The 17942-nt window shown below is 39.7% G+C and overlaps 1 protein-coding gene across 1 annotated transcript in view; it reads right to left on the minus strand.

The window, feature by feature from the left end:
* prkg2 (protein kinase cGMP-dependent 2) overlaps nucleotides 1-17942 on the minus strand; it is a 41119-nt gene that overhangs the window by 11592 nt on the left and 11585 nt on the right. Inside the window, 5 exon segments of the mRNA XM_062416782.1 lie at nucleotides 3015-3092; nucleotides 7832-7895; nucleotides 9373-9389; nucleotides 9391-9479; nucleotides 14940-15053. Coding sequence (XP_062272766.1) covers nucleotides 3015-3092; nucleotides 7832-7895; nucleotides 9373-9389; nucleotides 9391-9479; nucleotides 14940-15053 — 362 coding nt within the window.

The raw sequence follows: 17942 nt of genomic DNA on the forward strand, positions 1-17942 counted from the left end.
GGAATAGTGGTATTCCTGCAGCCATTCAATACTCATGCTGACTGATGAGAAAAGCCAATAGACTGAAGCAGCATCCTCATTAGTGCATCGGAGACCTTATACAGTATTGTCTAAGCGAGGCACTGGAGGATTCATTTTGTTGTTGTAAAGGACGGGATTAAGGCTTGTGTCTCTGGCCCTCGTGCGTTTCATTGTTACGGAGACTGAACAAAGAAATCTGTGCCTGTGTGTTGTCATAACCAACGAGGATAATGACACAAAATGGAATAAAAAAAACAACCAGAATTGTCCTTTGTGTGTTGGATATTGGTATGAAATGTAACTGCTCCCTGACTACAGAGGCTTTTTTGTTCATTTTTTAAAGTGAGTCATCTCTAAAGAACTTTTAATAAGTTTTGAATGTAAAACAACAACGATAAAAGCAGGAAAATATCAATTAAATTGCCCATTTTGTTTTTGACTATAAAACTTTATGTTTGCACTGCTATTAATGTGTCATGCTGTAGCTATGGAACAAATAAATGCTGAAATAGTGTGTAAGGGGGATTTTTGTGTCTTGTTGACTCAGTTTTAGACATGAAAGCTTAAGTCAAAAAAATTTAGGAGGAGATGGGAATTTTTTTTGGTTAATCCTAACTTCTTCTTTAGGATAGTCTGGTTTTATGTTTACATTGAAGCTTGAATTAGTCAGTGGTGGAACTAGTACTTAAGTACAATGTTTAGGTACTTGTACTTTACTTGACTATTTCCATTTGATGCTACTTTACACTTCGACTCCACTACATTTATTTGACAGCTTTAGTTCCTTTTCAGATGAAGATTTGGCACAATGGATAATATAACAAGCTTTTAAAATGCAACACATTGTTACAGATGAAAGCAGTGTGTAGTCAGGCTCACATTTCAGATGTCTATGAGTTGTTAACAGCTCCACCAAATAGGGATTTTCCCCTCTAAACTTCTCACATGCTTTCATTTCAATAAATGTTCAAATGATCCAATATTTCAGCCAAAATCAAAGATTAGGGCGAAAAAATCTAAAAACTGATCCACAAAACACATTTGTGTATCAGAACTTAGTTTGTTCTTCTTTCCTCTCCCATTAATCATCTCACCACCCCTCACATTTATCTGCTGACCCTTTGGAGGGGCCCCACCCCTATGTTGGGAACCACTGGACTAAACTAGCTAACTGTATATAAAGTAGTGTAAACTAGCTCCACCTCCAGCAGCTACAACAGTAACATGCTGCTCTAACACTGATGCTTCACTATTAATAATCTAATGATCTCATAATAATAATATATCAGTCAGAGGACCAAACCACTACTTTTACTGTAATACTGCATACTACATCACTCATAATACTGCAGTACTTTTACTGTGATACTGCATACTACATCACTCATAATACTGCAGTACTTTTACTGTGATACTGCATACTACATCGCTGATAATACTGCAGTACTTTTACTGTGATACTGCATACTACATCGCTCATAATACTGCAGTACTTTTACTGTGATACTGCATACTACATCGCTCATAATACTGCAGTACTTTTACTGTAATACTGCATACTACATCGCTCATAATACTGCAGTACTTTTACTGCAATACTGCATACTACATCGCTCATAATACTGCAGTACTTTTACTGCAATACTGCATACTACATCGCTCATAATACTGCAGTACTTTTACTGCAATACTGCATACTACATCGCTCATAATACTGCAGTACTTTTACTGCAATACTGCATACAACATCACTCATAATACTGCAGTACTTTTACTGCAATACTGCATACTACATCACTCATAATACTGCAGTACTTTTACTGTAATACTGCATACTACATCGCTCATAATACTGCAGTACTTTTACTGTAATACTGCATACTACATCGCTCATAATACTGCAGTACTTTTACTGTAATACTGCATACTACATCGCTCATAATACTGCAGTACTTTTACTGTAATACTGCATACTACATCACTCATAATACTGCAGTACTTTTACTGTAATACTGCATACTACATCGCTCATAATACTGCAGTACTTTTACTGTAATACTGCATACTACATCACTCATAATACTGCAGTACTTTTACTGCAATACTGCATACTACATCACTCATAATACTGCAGTACTTTTACTGTAATACTGCATACTACATCGCTCATAATACTGCAGTACTTTTACTGTAATACTGCATACTACATCACTCATAATACTGCAGTACTTTTACTGTAATACTGCTACTACATCGCTCATAATACTGCAGTACTTTTACTGTAATACTGCATACTACATTGCTCATAATACTGCAGTACTTTTACTGTAATACTGCATACTTCATCACTCATAATACTGCAGTACTTTTACTGTAATACTGCATACTACATCACTCATAATACTGCAGCACTTTTATTGTAATACTGCATACTTCATCACTCATAATACTGCAGTACTTTTACTGTAATACTGCATACTACATCACTCATAATACTGCAGCACTTTTATTGTAATACTGCATACTTCATCACTCATAATACTGCAGTACTTTTACTGTAATACTGCATACTACATCACTCATAATACTGCAGTACTTTTACTGTAATACTGCATACTACATCACTCATAATACTGCAGTACTTTTACTGTAATACTGCATACTACATCACTCATAATACTGCAGTACTTTTACTGTAATACTGCATACTACATCACTCATAATACTGCAGTACTTTTACTGTAATACTGCATACTACATCGCTCATAATACTGCAGTACTTTTACTTAAGTATGATTTTTCATGCTTTCCTTCCTACGTTGCTGTACTGGTACTTTAACTGAAGTAAAGGACCTGAATACTTCTTCCATCTCTGGAGTTAGTGAAGCATCACAGTTGCAGTTTGAGGAACGTTAATGAGCTGCATTGTGTGCTTGTGTGTGTGTTTGTGTTGCTTTCTCACGTGACCTGTTATAACTTGTCAGACACGTTACCTTTCCCTGTGCGATGATGTAGAAGGTGCTGCCCTCTTCTCCCTCCCGGATGACGTATTCTCCTTTGTCATAGTATTCCTAATGTGCAGAGGGGGGGGCGGGGGGGGGGGGGGGGGGGGACAACAGTCAGAACTGAAGCATAGCATTGATTGAACCATCGACCCTGCTGGACTGATTCCTGGTTGCCGATCCCCTGCGGGATGAGAGCTGGAGTTCAGACCTCACTGATGCTCTATGTTATTCAGAGCTTCTCAAACTGCTGAGCAGGGAGGCATTTTGAGGGGTCAATGGGATTAATGAAACATGAAATACATGTCAATAGTTCATGCTACTCGTGAAGTTTTTAAAGCGTGTCATGGACCTTTCATCATGCAGATTCATTTTATAACAACCTTATTCACAGGCTGCTAATTACTTCTTTCACCACTTGATCATTTTATGTTTGGTTTGGTTTTTATATATTAATACATGACAATTGCCCAACAGGAGTAAAAAATCTACAAATTGTTATATTATTGAAAATGAGAGAAGAAAGCAAATTCTGACATTTGGAAAGCTTTAGGCAGCAAATGTTTGTTTACCTTGATTAAATTAACTTACAAATAAAAAATAAGTACATAGTTTTTCTGTTGCTAATTCACAGGCGATCCATCACTAACTAATGACTTCTTTCTTTTTTACTGTACTGTATCTTCTCTATATCACAGTTTCTGCTGCTGTCAGGCAACATATTTTTATTTGAACAGGAAACAAGAAAAGCATTTTTCACAAGAACAGAGTGTAACAGGAGTTTGGAAATTCAAGCCGTTTCTGAAATCGGCTTTCACTGCACATACAGAGAGAGCTGTTTTTCTGCTGTGATGCAAAGTGGAAAAGAACACAGATTGAAAAAGACAAGCTGTGTTCAAAACATCATCATTTTTTTCCCATATTTGCTCATAGTCACATAGTTCACTTAAGACTACTTCAGAAGAAACTTCTGTTGCTATAAACGCAGCAGTTTTAAAGGACCAGTGTGTAGAATATAGTGGCATCTAGCAAATGGACTTGGCAGATATTTAATATAACATTCAATGTTTTAAATAAGTGTGTCATCACCTGAGAATATCATTATATTGATAAAGTCATTGTGTATTTGTTACCTTAGAATGAGTCCTTTATATCTACATAGGGAGCGGGTCCTCTTTCAATGAGCCTGCCATGTTTTAGGCTACTGCCATGTTTCTACAGTAGCCCAGAATGGACAAACCAAGCACTGACTCTGAGTTTCGTGGCCACCACAGGTTCTCCTACATGCTTAGAAGGAGTGAGGAAGAGGTAATCAGTTGGTTGCAATCTACAACCTCACATTTAGATGCCATTAAATCCTACACACTGGTTCTTTAAAGGGACCATGTGGTGTTTTTTTTACCAGTAGTAGCACCATGGAGCGATGCAGTTAGTTAGTAGGTCCCTGTTTGTATTGTGCATGTAGTTGACGCAAATGCACGTTTACAATAAAATTCACTTCCTGCTGTTGATTTTATGTCTACTGAACATAGGATGGAGGTAGTATTGCACCAACAAATATGGCAGCAATGAGCCTACAAAGGCAGCGAAGAAGAATGAAAGAAGATTAAAAATAGGCTTTTCAAATGGTTTTTGATTAAAGAAATATACTCAACATGTTGAAGGCACCTTTAATAAACCCTTATCAATGATTTAGAACAGAGAGGTTAAGCTGCTGAGGTTTCTTGATATGCAATTTGAACAGACACCTGCCAGCCAATCACTAACCAGTGCTTTCTATCATAAAGTAAAGATGCTGCTCATTTGCAGACCACAATACAACCCAGTTAGGGAAATAAAATCCCAACTGAAGAAGTCACTGTTTAGTTCAGCTTGACAGATGGCATTAACCTGAACGACAGTTTGAAATATTCTTGACTTAAACACTGAGGCACAGTGTGTTCTCTCCGTCCGGTGACAAACGCCTCTATTTCACGCTGTCAGTCACTCTCTGTCCATATCAAACCAAACACCCACCGTGCACCAACTACAGCACTAAAGCTTAAGAGGCTGAATCAGCGAGCTGCCAGATCACCTCCCCGTTTGAGAGCTCTTAAGTGAAGACGAGGAAGCGGGAAGAATGAAGTTGACCAGGATGAAATGTTCTCTGGGACAGATGCCTAATTCCTCCAGCTGAGACAACTGTCCACGGCTGTAATCCGTCGGACTATAGAGGATCTTGGCAAAAAGAGGACAAACAAATCAGAGCAACCACGCGTAAACATTCCCCTTCGTGTTTACTGTCAAAACTCTCGACACAAGTGGCGTTTTCCTTGAGCGTCCGAGCTTGTTTACGCCCGGTTTACGCTTCAGGAGAGCCTGGTTTAACACCCGTCCATGACAGCGGAGACAACATGCCAAGGTTTTGTTTATAAAGACTGTCTGGGTGATACAGTGACTGTGCAGGGGAGCGACAGCGTTTGAACGGTGTCTCAGGTTTGTTATATACCCGGCTGCTGAGGTTGAATCCTCCATTTACCTTTTTTTTAGGAAAGCTGAAGTTGAATGCACATCTCTCCTTAAAATACTCCAAGTACCCTGACCCCAATAATCACATACATCCCCCCTTCTGACTTATCTTTACCATCAACTTTGCTCCGCTCATGTCAGTGTTGGATAAGTTCCACTACTTGTGCACTGCTGCGTGTTGAGTTTGGCTTCAGTCGCCCTATTTTCTGTCAATCGACCAGTCACAGCACATACACAAACTGCATGTCTCTCTCTGCTACTGGTGACAGAAAAACACTAAAAAAAGAAACATAAGGTGACATGTAACCACAATGTTCAGGAGCCCCCAAGGTGGGTTGACTCCTTGAAAGCACCGCGCTGCCTTCAAGGAGCTGATGAAATATCCGAGTCATGACATGAGCATGCATGAATGATTTAAAAAGAGCTAAAATATGAGTGTGATAACTGATACTTCCTGACATCCCAACCTATGCAGAAGAAGATTTTTTATACATAGCAAAGTTTAATTCACATGGTTCATATTGTATTTGTGACCCATGTAGTTAAGTTTCAATACCTGGTCTGATTTCTGTGCAAATTTAAGGCCAGAACAATAAAGTATGAATTATTGATACACACTAAAAAATGACTTACAGCCTTCTTGACATCTTGCAGTCATGTAAATAATGACTGTCCTTGATAAGTAGCAAAAGTCGCAGCAGTGTGATATTTTACTGCCACAAAAAGTTTAACGGTCTGGTGCACAAAAAGCTTTTTTGACTTTGAATTTATCAGATTTTATGCAGCTTTCCCTTCTGGTGCCAAAAAAAGAAAAAAAGCTTTATAAAACTCAACTTTCACTTTTTTTTTTTTTTTTTCCACACATGCCGTTTTACTCCCCAAACATACTTTGATGTGAGTTATTCCACCTCATGAGACAAAAATCTTCTTTTAGCTGGACCGGGTTACCAGATCAAAATTTTTCCGAATTACTAAAGGCAGATGGTTTAAGATGAAAGAGAAGCGATCACAAAGCAGCGAGCTAATCTTCTTACTATATTACTGTATAGTTATTGGCTTAGCCGGCCTTCCAAATTCAGACCGCTCTTAGTAGGCAGCGGCTTTTTTTAGGTAAGCTGGTTAAGATTCTGAAATGGTATTACAATAAAATTCATGCCGGGATCATGAGTGAATGACAAGATAAGTTATTACCGTCTTAATTTTTATGTTTTTTTATGTGCAACAGAGCTCCTTCTTTGCCATCGAGACTTTCCACTTCAAGTTCCAATCTGCAGATCTGACTGAAAACCTGACAGAGGATCCTTAAAACGCGGTACTTGGATCCCCTCGCACTCACACGCACACACACACACACACACAGACATACAATACAGGAAAGAAACACACACACACACACACACACACACACAGACATACAATACAGGAAAGAAACACACACACACACACACACACACACACACCAAATTCCATTTCCCCACTGTTTGACAAGAAGCTTCAATATTATCTGGCGGATTCTCGACGAACATCTGCACCACTATTAGGTTACAGACCCCCCCCTCCACCCCCCCACCCCCCCACCCCCCGAGATGCAATAGAAGCAGCTCCATTAGAAAATGACTGAATAAGGAAATTCTCTCGTTTGGAAACTAGCAGGATGACCGGCGAAAAAATGTCCTTGAAGTATTCATTGTGAAGAGATGCTGAGAAAGGCTTTTTTTTTTTTTTTTAAGTTGTTTTTTTTTTTCACCCGTAGCTGACAAGCTCCGCTCCGTTTTCTCTTTCACCGTTGAAATACAATGCTTATAGAGGAGAAAATGGGAGTAAGGCATTCTCCTGCGTGTTTCAACATACACACACACACACACACACACACACACACACACACACACACACACACACCTTAACACACTCGTATGTTCTCACACCAAAAGCCTGTCACTCGCACATCTTTAAGAAATCACTCGTTCCCCATTTGAATAAACACTTTCTGGGGCCTTGGTCAAATAATTATGGTAACAATATACAGCGTCTGGCGATGACAGGAATAATATCGGCTCTGTTCATCAACAAGGTAATTTGTGAGGTTTTGCCAACTGGAGGTAGAGAGAATATGCTGACATGCAGTAATGGTATATGGCCAAATGGTAATGATATTTTGACAGCAGCTATCTGCAACGCTGGGGCTCCCATGAGCTTCCAGAGAGGGGTTGTGCAATCCTGAAGCAATACAATGAAAAGTCAAATTGTCCCTCCTGTATGTAGGAAAAGAAAAAAAAAAAGAGTTTGACAGAATAACTTACCACCTCGAGGCAGTCCACTATTTTGCTTAGCTTGTCTTCTGGTAGATTGGCCAGGAGTGACACACTGACAGAAAAGAGAAAACACAAATGATGAACATTAATTTTTTGCGTATACACTGTGATACAAATGACTGTACTCAGGGATGGCAGTGCCTTTCATGTAGAAACTTCATTTCCTGTTTCACGGTAATCAAATAATAAAGCCCCAGCTTTAGACTGGAACTGAAACATTGTGCATTTGGTGCAGTGTATGATTATGACCAGTTACCATTTACCTCTTTTATGACTGTAAACACTAAACTTTTATACAATCAAGATATACAAGTAGAGGTCTGGCCAGAGGACTTATATCCTCTATTGTTCTCAGCCAATGAGCTCACACATAACGAATATATATACTCGGACTCTGTTTACACCTTTAAATCCCGCCTGAAAACGCACCTATTCAGAGTGGCATACTCTGTCTCACACTAACTATACAATCACGTTCTTGTTTATTTATTGCACTGATGCACTTTATAGTCACTTTTATATTTATTTCTTTATCTTTGCACTGAATGTTACCTGATTTATATTGTTTGATGTACTGTTGTCGTGTTTTATGTGCCTATGTAAGGTGTCCTTAAGTGCTTTGAAAGGCGCCTTTTAATATAATGCACATTATTATTATTATTATTATTATTATTATTATTATAAAGCAGTTAAATCTAAATCTATACACTAAATCCTGCACACTAGTGAATGCGTAGGTGTGTCTGATTGCTAACTGGTGCTGTAGTGGAAATTAGAGCTAAAAGAGAGAAAATATTGGATTTAGATGGTGGATATAAATATGACTGGAGTGGGATGATAATGTTGCTCTGTGTGTGTCTGCTGGATGTGTAAATAAGCAGTTAATTGAGGAAATGGCAGCGATAATAACTTGATAACCGACAGTGTATCAGGGCTCTGTTTGCTGTGAGTTTATCTTTTCAATCTCTCTGCTTCTGAACGGCTCAACATCGACTAATTTCTCTCATATTTAAATGATCACAAGAAAATGACCTTTGTTTTGTCCATGGGGCAAAAATGCATGAATTTAAATAACAAAATTAACAATTTACATTATGATACAGGAGATTTATTCTGTTATTTTGCCCAACAACACCTCCAAATCTTAATTATCTGCACTATTTTTCAAATAATTAAATCTGAAATTGCACCTTTACTACTTTCTGTATTATATCAGATAAAATAATTGTAATAATTAAGAACTGCAAAAGTGACTTACTGACCAATTTAACCCCTTTTTCTAGCTTTGGATACCAGCCTGTGGTCATTTCCTACTATTACCATCAGATAGTTTGATGCAGATGTTTGGTAACCATATTTTTACCCTCAGAAAACACTTGTTCCTAATTGAAAAATGAGCGTTAAGTCAAGTCAGAGGTCTCCAAAATGCCCCTTTAAAAGTCTTTTTTGCTTTCTTAGAAGGGGAAAACTACACACGTGGTGCATTATTGGTTACAACAGTGAGGTGATGTTAGCTTTTTGTTGCTAACCTTCGGAGGAAGTTGCGGGTACTGTTCGTGTCTCATTTCAGCGGTCCTCCTCATGATGTTCTGAAACACCTCCCGGTCCAAAGCCCACGTCCGGACTTTGTTCACCGCTGAAAAAAAAGCATCACATCACATCACGTCAGGTCACATTCATCAATACTTCTACAGCCTCTGACCTTTTTAAATGAAATAGTACGTGACCTGTGCCCCTGATTAGTAAATACTAAAAAGGGCCAACAGATGTTTTCAATAGCAGAATGTCTAAAAGAGAGAGAGAGAGTAGACTGAAAGCATGTTTTCTATCTTAACTCAAGCTCTCTATCACTGCAAGAAAATGATGTTCTTCTCTTTTGTCAGATGGATAAAGAAGGACTACTATCTATATGCTAATTTAGTGGTGAGTCATATCAAAGAAAGACTCCTGAAATTCAGGGACAGGCTTTTGTTGATATAAGAAGAAGAAGGAAGCAGCGGTGAAAGTTTGACACGAAGCGGTAGCAAAGACAGATAAACAACTAACAACAATGTTTTCCCTTTATCCACTTCATCTGTTACCATGTAAAACACCACTCACTGAAACTTGTCAAACTGTTTTTCCAGTTCACCCTGAATATTGAGGTCAATTCGTGCTGTCCCTCTACCCCCCCCCCCCCCCCTTCCAACTCCCTCCCTCCCTCCCTCACCCCCCAAGGGCAACCAGTCAATTACTTGGTTAAATATACAAACCTGGACAAAGAGCACTCACATACACGGTATGGCGCTTTTTCTAAATGCCAAGGAGGTGAAAACCAATCAGAATGCAAAGCTGTGGATATCATGTAAAGCCTTTGTCAACACACCCATGCAAAAAGCTTGTTTACCTCAGTCTAATGACCTATATCTGATTCTCCGTCTCTATCAGGTGATTCCTCCGCTTTAAGAATTCAAGAAGTGTCGGATTACAATCAGGAGTTAACAGCATTTTTTTTTTGGGGGGGGGTGTATATAAAAGAAGATGTTAAACCCTTGTGTTGTCCTCGAGTCAAGGAAGGAAGGGAGGAAGGAAGGATGGAAGGGAGGGAGGGAAGAAGAAGGAAGGAAAGGAGGGAGGAAATGGAGGAAGAAGGAAGGAAAGGAAGGAGGGAGGAAGGAAGGAGGCAAAGGAGGAAGGAAGGGAGGAAAAAGGAAGGAAGGAGGAAGGAGGAAGATGGAAGGAAAGGAAGGGAGGGAGGAAGGAAGGAAAGGAGGAAGGAAGGGAGGAAAAAGGAAGGAAGGGAGGAAGGAAGGGAGGAAGGAGGGAAGAAGGAAGGAAAGGAGGAAGGAAGTAAGGGAGGAAGGAAGGAAAGATGGAAGAAGGAAGGAAAGGAGGAAGGAAGGAAGGAAAGGAGGGAGGGAGGAAGGAAGGATGGAAGGGAGGAAGAAGGAAGGAAACGAGGAAGGAAGGAAGGACAGGAGGGAGGAAGGGAGAAAGGAAAAGAGGAAGGGAGGAAGGAAGGAAAGAAGGACAGAGGAAAGAAGTAAGGGAGGAAGGAAAGGAAGGAAGGAAGAAAGGGGGATGGAGGGAGGACAGAAGGAAGGGAGGAAAGAGAGAGGAAGGAAAGAAAGAGAGAAGGAGGGAGGGAGGAAGGACAGACGGAAGGAAGGAAGAGAGGAAAGAAGGAACAGTCAAAACAGACGGGGTCAATTTGACCCGGGAGGACGACACAAAGGTTAAGTACCTGCAGAAGATGGGAAACCTAGTGTCACTCATGATGTGACAAAATTACTTAAGTACCAAGAGGCACCATTAAAATTCAGTAGGTGGTTGCTAGGGCTGGGCGATTATGGCAAAAATAAAAAAAATCACGATTAATTGAACTTTTTAACCTCGATTACGATTAATGAACGATTATCTCCACCCTTGATGAACAATTATGTATTTTCACAGTTTCTTTTGTTTTGTATTTTACACCGCTGCCGTCACACATGAGAAGATCTTTAGGGTGGGAAAATAAAGATGTTTTAAAGGCAGGAGGGTCAAACATGAGGCCCGTGGGCCAGAACCGGCCCGCCGAGGAGTCCAATCCGGCCCACTTTCCTTCCTTCTTTCCTTCCTTCCTTCTTTCCTTCCTCCCATCTGTCCTTTCTTTCTTTCTTTCTTCCTTCCTTTCTTTCTTTCTTTCTTTCTTTCTTTCTTTCTTTCTTTCTTTCTTTCTTTCTTTCTTTCTTTCTTTCTTTCTTTCTTCCTTCCATCTTTCATTCCTCCCTTTCTTCCATCTTTCCTTCCTCCCTTTCTTCCTTTCATCTGTCATTTCTTTCTTTCTTTCTTTCCTTCCTTCCTTCCTGTCTTCTCTTCCTTCCATCTGTCTTTCACTCCTTCCATCTTTCCTTCCTCCCTTCCTTCCTCCCTTTCTTCCTTCCATCTTTCCTTCCTCCCTTCCATCTGTCCTTTCTTTCTTTCTTTCTTTCTTTCTTTCTTTCTTCCATCTGTCTTTCACTCCTTCCATCTTTCCTTCCTCCCTTCCTTCCTCCCTTTCTTCCTTCCATCTTTCCTTCCTCCCTTCCATCTGTCCTTTCTTTCTTTCTTTCTTTCTTCCATCTGTCTTTCACTCCTTCCATCTTTCCTTCCTCCCTTCCTTCCTCCCTTTCTTCCTTCCATCTTTCCTTCCTCCCTTCCTTCCTTCCTTCCATCTGTTCTTTCTTTCTTTCTTTCTTTCTTTCTTTCTTTCCAGTCTTCTCTTCCTTCCTTCCATCTGTTCTTTCATTCCTTCCTTCCATCTTTTCCTCCTTTAGGGAGGTAAAATAATGATGTTTTAAGGTGTGACGCTGTGGTTAATGTCTAGTTTACTTGATTATAAACTATGTAAAGATCATGGTTTGGGTTCAAATGATCACTGGAGACAAGTTTTCAAATTCCTTAAAGATATGCAACCGTTATTGTCATGGCAACAGTGAACACCACGATTAATTGACATGAGCCAGATTAAGTAGATTAGAGTTTCTAAATGTCGGTTTCGATTATTTTCGACATTATCATCATTATCATCTACATTACCATAAATATACATTTTGGCCCCATATCTGCCCCCGTTTTCTCTCCAGCCTCTAATGCAGCGATAAAAAGACAAAAAAAAATCCCTCACCGGCTTCCCACCTACGGACGTTTCCCACCTACGTCACGTTTGTTGGAACAAAAGTCGCCTGTTTAAAGTTTCATTATCTCCTGTTGATGTTCAGCTTTAATTTTGAGCTGTTTGAATGGGTTTATGACTAGTCCGCAAATACAGGAGTGATGAAAGATGATCATTTTAAAGGGGGGAAGGGTACGCTTAAAAAAAAAAAAGACAACTGTCGTCTCATTGGTCTCATTAAGATGACAGTCGTCTATGTTTCAGCACACTTTTTGAGAAATGCACTTATTTGTTTTCTTGATGAGAGTTAGATATAAACATCTACATCATTAGATACTATAAGGAACAAGATTCAGGCATGTTTAGCCTAGTTGAGCATAAATACAAAAAAAAAGAGAAAAAAAGGAGAAGCAGCTGGTCTAACGGTGACAACAAGACATTGGGAAGTCACTGCTCCTGTTTTTTCTTAATCTTATGTTGAATTCTTGGAGGAAAATAATAACCACTGTTTTCTTTTGTAATAAATGAAAATACGTAATTCATAAAGATTTTTCTAATTTTCCAGCTCCTTCCTTGCTACCTGGCGTAGCTCAGTGAAGTAAACCTCCACTATACATTCATGTCAGTGCATTAACCCTCCTGTTGTCCTCAAGTCAAGAAGGAAGGGATGAGAAGGAGGAAAGGAGGAAGAAAGGGAGGAAGAAGGAAGGAAAGGAGGGAGGAACGGAGGAGTGAAGGAAGGAAGGGAAGAAGAAGGAAGGAGAGGAGGGAGGGAGGAGGGAAGGAAGGAAGGAAGGTAGGAAGGAAGGGATGAAGGAAGGAAGGAAGGGAGGAAGGAAGAAGGAAGGAAGGAAAGGAGGAAGAAGGAAGGAAAGGAGGGAGGAAGGAAGGAAGGAAGGGAGGAAGGAAGGAAGGAAAGAAAGGAGGGAAGGAATGAAGGAAGGGAGAAGGAAGGACTGAGGAAATAAGGAAAGAAGGTAGGAGGGGAGGGAGGGAGGGAGGGAGGAGAAGGGAAGGGAGGAAGGAATGAAAGAAGGACGGAGGAAAGAAGGAAGGGAGGAAGGAGGGAGGAAGGAAGAAGGAGGGAAGGAAAGAAGGAAGGAGGAAGGAAAGAAGGAACAGTCAGAACAGATGGGGTCAATTTGACCCCGGGAGGACGACAGGAGGGTTAGGGTGCTGTATGGAGCAAGATTCAGGCATGTTTAGCCTAGTTGGACATAAATAAAAAAAATAAAAAAAGGGGGAAGCAGCTGGTCTAACGGTGACAACAAGACATCGGGAAGTCACTGCTCCTGGTTTTAGTCTTATATTGAATTCTTGGCTTTTGTCTTCTGTGGAGGAGATTAATAAGCATTCCTTTCTTTTGCATCAAATGGGAAAACATACATTTCTCAGCTTCTCCTACTACCTGGCATTCCTCGCTGAAGCTATTCTTCCTTGGGTCTGACCATAAGCATTAAAGTGCACGATACATAATGCATAAAATATAACATTACAACATAATAAAGTGAAAAGGAAAATATATATATACGTGCATACATAACACACATACTTATACATACATATATACACATACCAATAAGGCTGCTCAATCAATCGAAATTGATCGTTATTACAATTTAGAAGCCAAACGATTTCAAAACTAATAAAATCGGGGGGAAACAATTTTTAATAATAATGAGATAGCGCTCAATAACAAAGGTTTAATTTTGAAAAGCTTAGACCGGAAGCCGCCGCAGCTCCATTGGTTTGACAGAAGCTGAAACACACGGCGAAATGTTTTAACTGTAAATAAAAGTGCACAGTTGCCAGCCTGCGTCAGACAAAGCTGAGTTAACTGAATTATTAAAAACTAGGATGTGTTGTGTGAACTATCGTCATCTTAACCCGCTCAGCACTAATATCTCTGCACATGTTCTGCTGTGTGTTGCGTTAAGCGGCAGATAAAAGGCTGCTGCTGGAGAGAAAATGTATTAAGCCGAATGGACAAGAAAATGTCCAATAAATGCAGCATGTTTCTAAAGTTTAAAAAAAATAGTTTTAATTATCGGGATTTCAATTTTGACCCAAATAATCGTGATTATGATTTTTTCCATAATCGAGCAGCCATACATCACCAACGTAAAAGTAACTAACCAGTGGAATAAACCGTAACTATACTTTGCATTTTTAAATCTCTGATCATGTGTAGAGAGCCTAATTTCATTGAGCACAGTTTTGAGTTGGGTAAAACCAATATATGCACCTCTGTGTTTGAAGGGGAAGAAATAGGACACGGGATTAGACTTGTGTTACATGAAGTGTGATCATCTCTGCCACGAGGTCACAGATTGAATCCCTGCAGCAGTCAGTGTGTCCGTCATCAGCCAAAAACACACGGACACACTGACCTGACTGAGCTTCAGCCTGATGCTTTAAATGTAACAACAACAACAACACAACAATCAGATCAGGAGAACGTCAGATGAAAAAGTTGTTTACCTCTCACTGATGCGGTCCGTGTGCAGTTGTACAGAATGGCTAATTCTCCAAACGTGGTCCATACCGTGATCGATGTGAGCAGTTTGTTGTGTTGAAATACATCCAGCTTCCCATCTGTAAATATAAAGGCAAGACAATCAATAGATGTTTAAAAACCTTAGGACACAGAAAATAAGACAGACACATGCTCCTAAATTTAATTTGATTCATTTAAAGCAGGGACGCATTTCTCCTCTCAGGACATCACAACATATGACCAGCTGGTTTATGGGTCAGTGATAAATAAGGGTTGGCAGGATGAGCAACTACAAAATATCTTTAAAATTTGTATTTTTGTTGGTTTATATCATTTAAATGACATTTGCGCCATTTTTTTAAACCAAAGTAAGACTGAATGCTCCTGAAAATGTCAAATGGTGTAACCACAAAATAATGATACATATTACATATTTTATCCACCGAGAGAGAGAGAGTGAGGATGAAGAGGAAGAAAAAGGAGAAAGAAAGTAATGAAGGAAGGAAGAAAGAAAGGAAAAGGAAAAAGAAAGAAAAGGGAGGAAAGAAAAGAGAAAGAAAGGAAGGAAGGAGTAAAGAAAGAAAAAGGAGGAAGAAAGAAAAACGGAGGAAAGAAAAGAGAAAGAAAGGAAGGAAGGAGTAAAGAAAGAAAAAGGAGGAAGGAGGAAAGAAAAGAATGAAAAAGAAAGAAAGAAGAAAGAAAGAAAGAAAGAAAGAAAGAAAGAAAGAAAGAAAGAAAGAGGAGTAACCACAAAAGAATGATAAATATTACATATTTTATCACCTACAGTGTATTTAAGTGGACTTATACTAATAATGACTTCATTTAAAACAATGTAAATGTTTCCTGATCTCCATGGTTACCAGAGTAAATGTAATATTTAGAACAATTGTATTCCATTACCTTTATTTAATATAAAAGTTATAATGTAAGATCATGCCAAACTAGTTGATATGGTGTTTTATTGAGAATTTAATGTTTTTAAGCAAGTTGAATTATTTGGTACAAAGTTTTTATGGTTACACCACTTAGACATTTTTACCATAATCCTCTAATATATTCTCTCAAAATGGATTAAAAGCAGAAATTTGATGCTGAGGTCCACAAAAAAAGAATGTGTGCAAGTTATTCATACGTTTATTTCACATTTTAACCCTTTTAAATTTAACTAAACCACATGGACATGAAAAAACTTCATTGACCCATATATGGACAGACTTTATTAAATGGAAAATGCCTTCCTGCAAATAACGCAGGTGTATGGATTCTGTTACGGAGACAGACTCAGAAATAAGAACAGAGAGGACGGCCGGTTTTATTTCCTGTATTTCCTGTGAGTTTACAGTTTTAATAGCCTCTTTTACAATATTGATTCTGGAAGGACTCACAAAAAAATAATAACTCCTCTTGTGACCATCTCCGGCAAAAAAAAAATGTACGCTATGTGCTTAAAAAAACAGAACACAATACCTCCACTAAATTGCTAAAAAGCTTTTATGTAAGAAAACGGGGGAGGGGGAAAAAAAAAGAAAAGAAAAATCCTTGTCTCTTCTTCCTTTTCCTCATCCTACCATCTGTAACCCTCCTGCTGTTAGCACAATGAAAGACGTGACGTGTATTTTTAGGCTTTTGGTCGGCCGGTGACCCTCCTGGAATGAAATCATCTGCAGCATGAATTATGAAGTCGAATTAAAGACTTCATTAATGAGATTACAATCACTGGCTTCTGACGTCGGTGCCATTATTATTTCAAGGGGCTTTCATTCGCAGGATAATCATTAATCACGAGCGGGTTTAATACCTTAGTAACTATTATACACATTATACACATTATACACATTATACACATTATACACATATGACAAAAGCAGACGACTGTGTTGGATTCAGTTTTAGTCATTGCCCTTCCTACCTTCCTTCCTTCCTTCCTTCCTTCCTTCTTTCCTCCGTCCTTCCTTCTTTCCTTTCCTCCCTTCCTTCGTCCCTCCTTTCATTCCTTCCACCCTTCCTTCCTCCTTTCCTTCCTTCTTCCTCCCTCCCTCCTTCTTTCTTTCTTTCCTCCCCCTACCTTCCTTCTTCTTTCGTTTCCTCCCTACCTTCGTCCCTCCTTTCCTTCCTTCCTTCCTTCCTTCCTTCCTTCCTCCTTTCCTTCCTTCTTCCTCCTTTCCCTCCCTCCTTCTTTCCTTCCTTCCTTCCTTCCTTACTTCCTTCCTCCCTCCCTCCTTCTCTCTTTCTTTCCTCCCCCTACCGTCCTCCCTTCCTTCTGTCCTTCCTTCCTACTTACCTTCCTTCCTTCTTTCCTCCGTCCTTGTCTTCCTCCGTCCTTCCTTCCTTCCTTCTTTCTTTCCTTTCCTCCCTTCCTTCGTCCCTCCTTTCCTTCCTTCCTTCCCTCCTTCCTTCCTTTCACCCTCCTTTCCTTCCTTCTTCCTCCCTTCCTCCCCTTCCTTTCCTTCCTTCTTCCTCCCTTCCATCCTTCCTTCCTCCCTCCTTTCCTTCCTTCCTCCCTCCTTTCCTTCCTTCTTCCTCCCTTCCATCCTTCCTTCCTCCCTCCCTTCCTCCCTTCCTTCCTCCTTTCCGTCCTTCTTCCTTCCTCCCTTCCATCCTTCCTTCCTCCCTTCCACCCTCCTTTCCTTCCTTCTTCCTCCCTTCCATCCTTCCTTCCTCCCTCCTTTCCTTCCTTCTTCCTTCCTTCCTTCATTGACTCGAGGACAACAGGAGGGTTAAAAATCCATCATTTTACATTTTAAACATATATTTTTTAAACTTTCTAGGAGGGGTTTTTCATCATATTTGGACAACTGGAAGAGCTACATTTACTTGACCTGCTACATTCTTCTCATCCAGGAGTAGGGAAATCATCACTTTAACATCAGACAGCAAAACAAATACTGGGACATTTTGTCTGTGATTGTCAAATTTGACTCCACCACCAGCCACACTGGCACTTCCCCGCCATTGTTTAGAAGTCCATGTGGTGATCGAAAAAA

Source organism: Scomber scombrus, chromosome 4, assembly GCF_963691925.1.
Source record: "Scomber scombrus chromosome 4, fScoSco1.1, whole genome shotgun sequence".
NCBI lineage: Eukaryota > Metazoa > Chordata > Actinopteri > Scombriformes > Scombridae > Scomber > Scomber scombrus.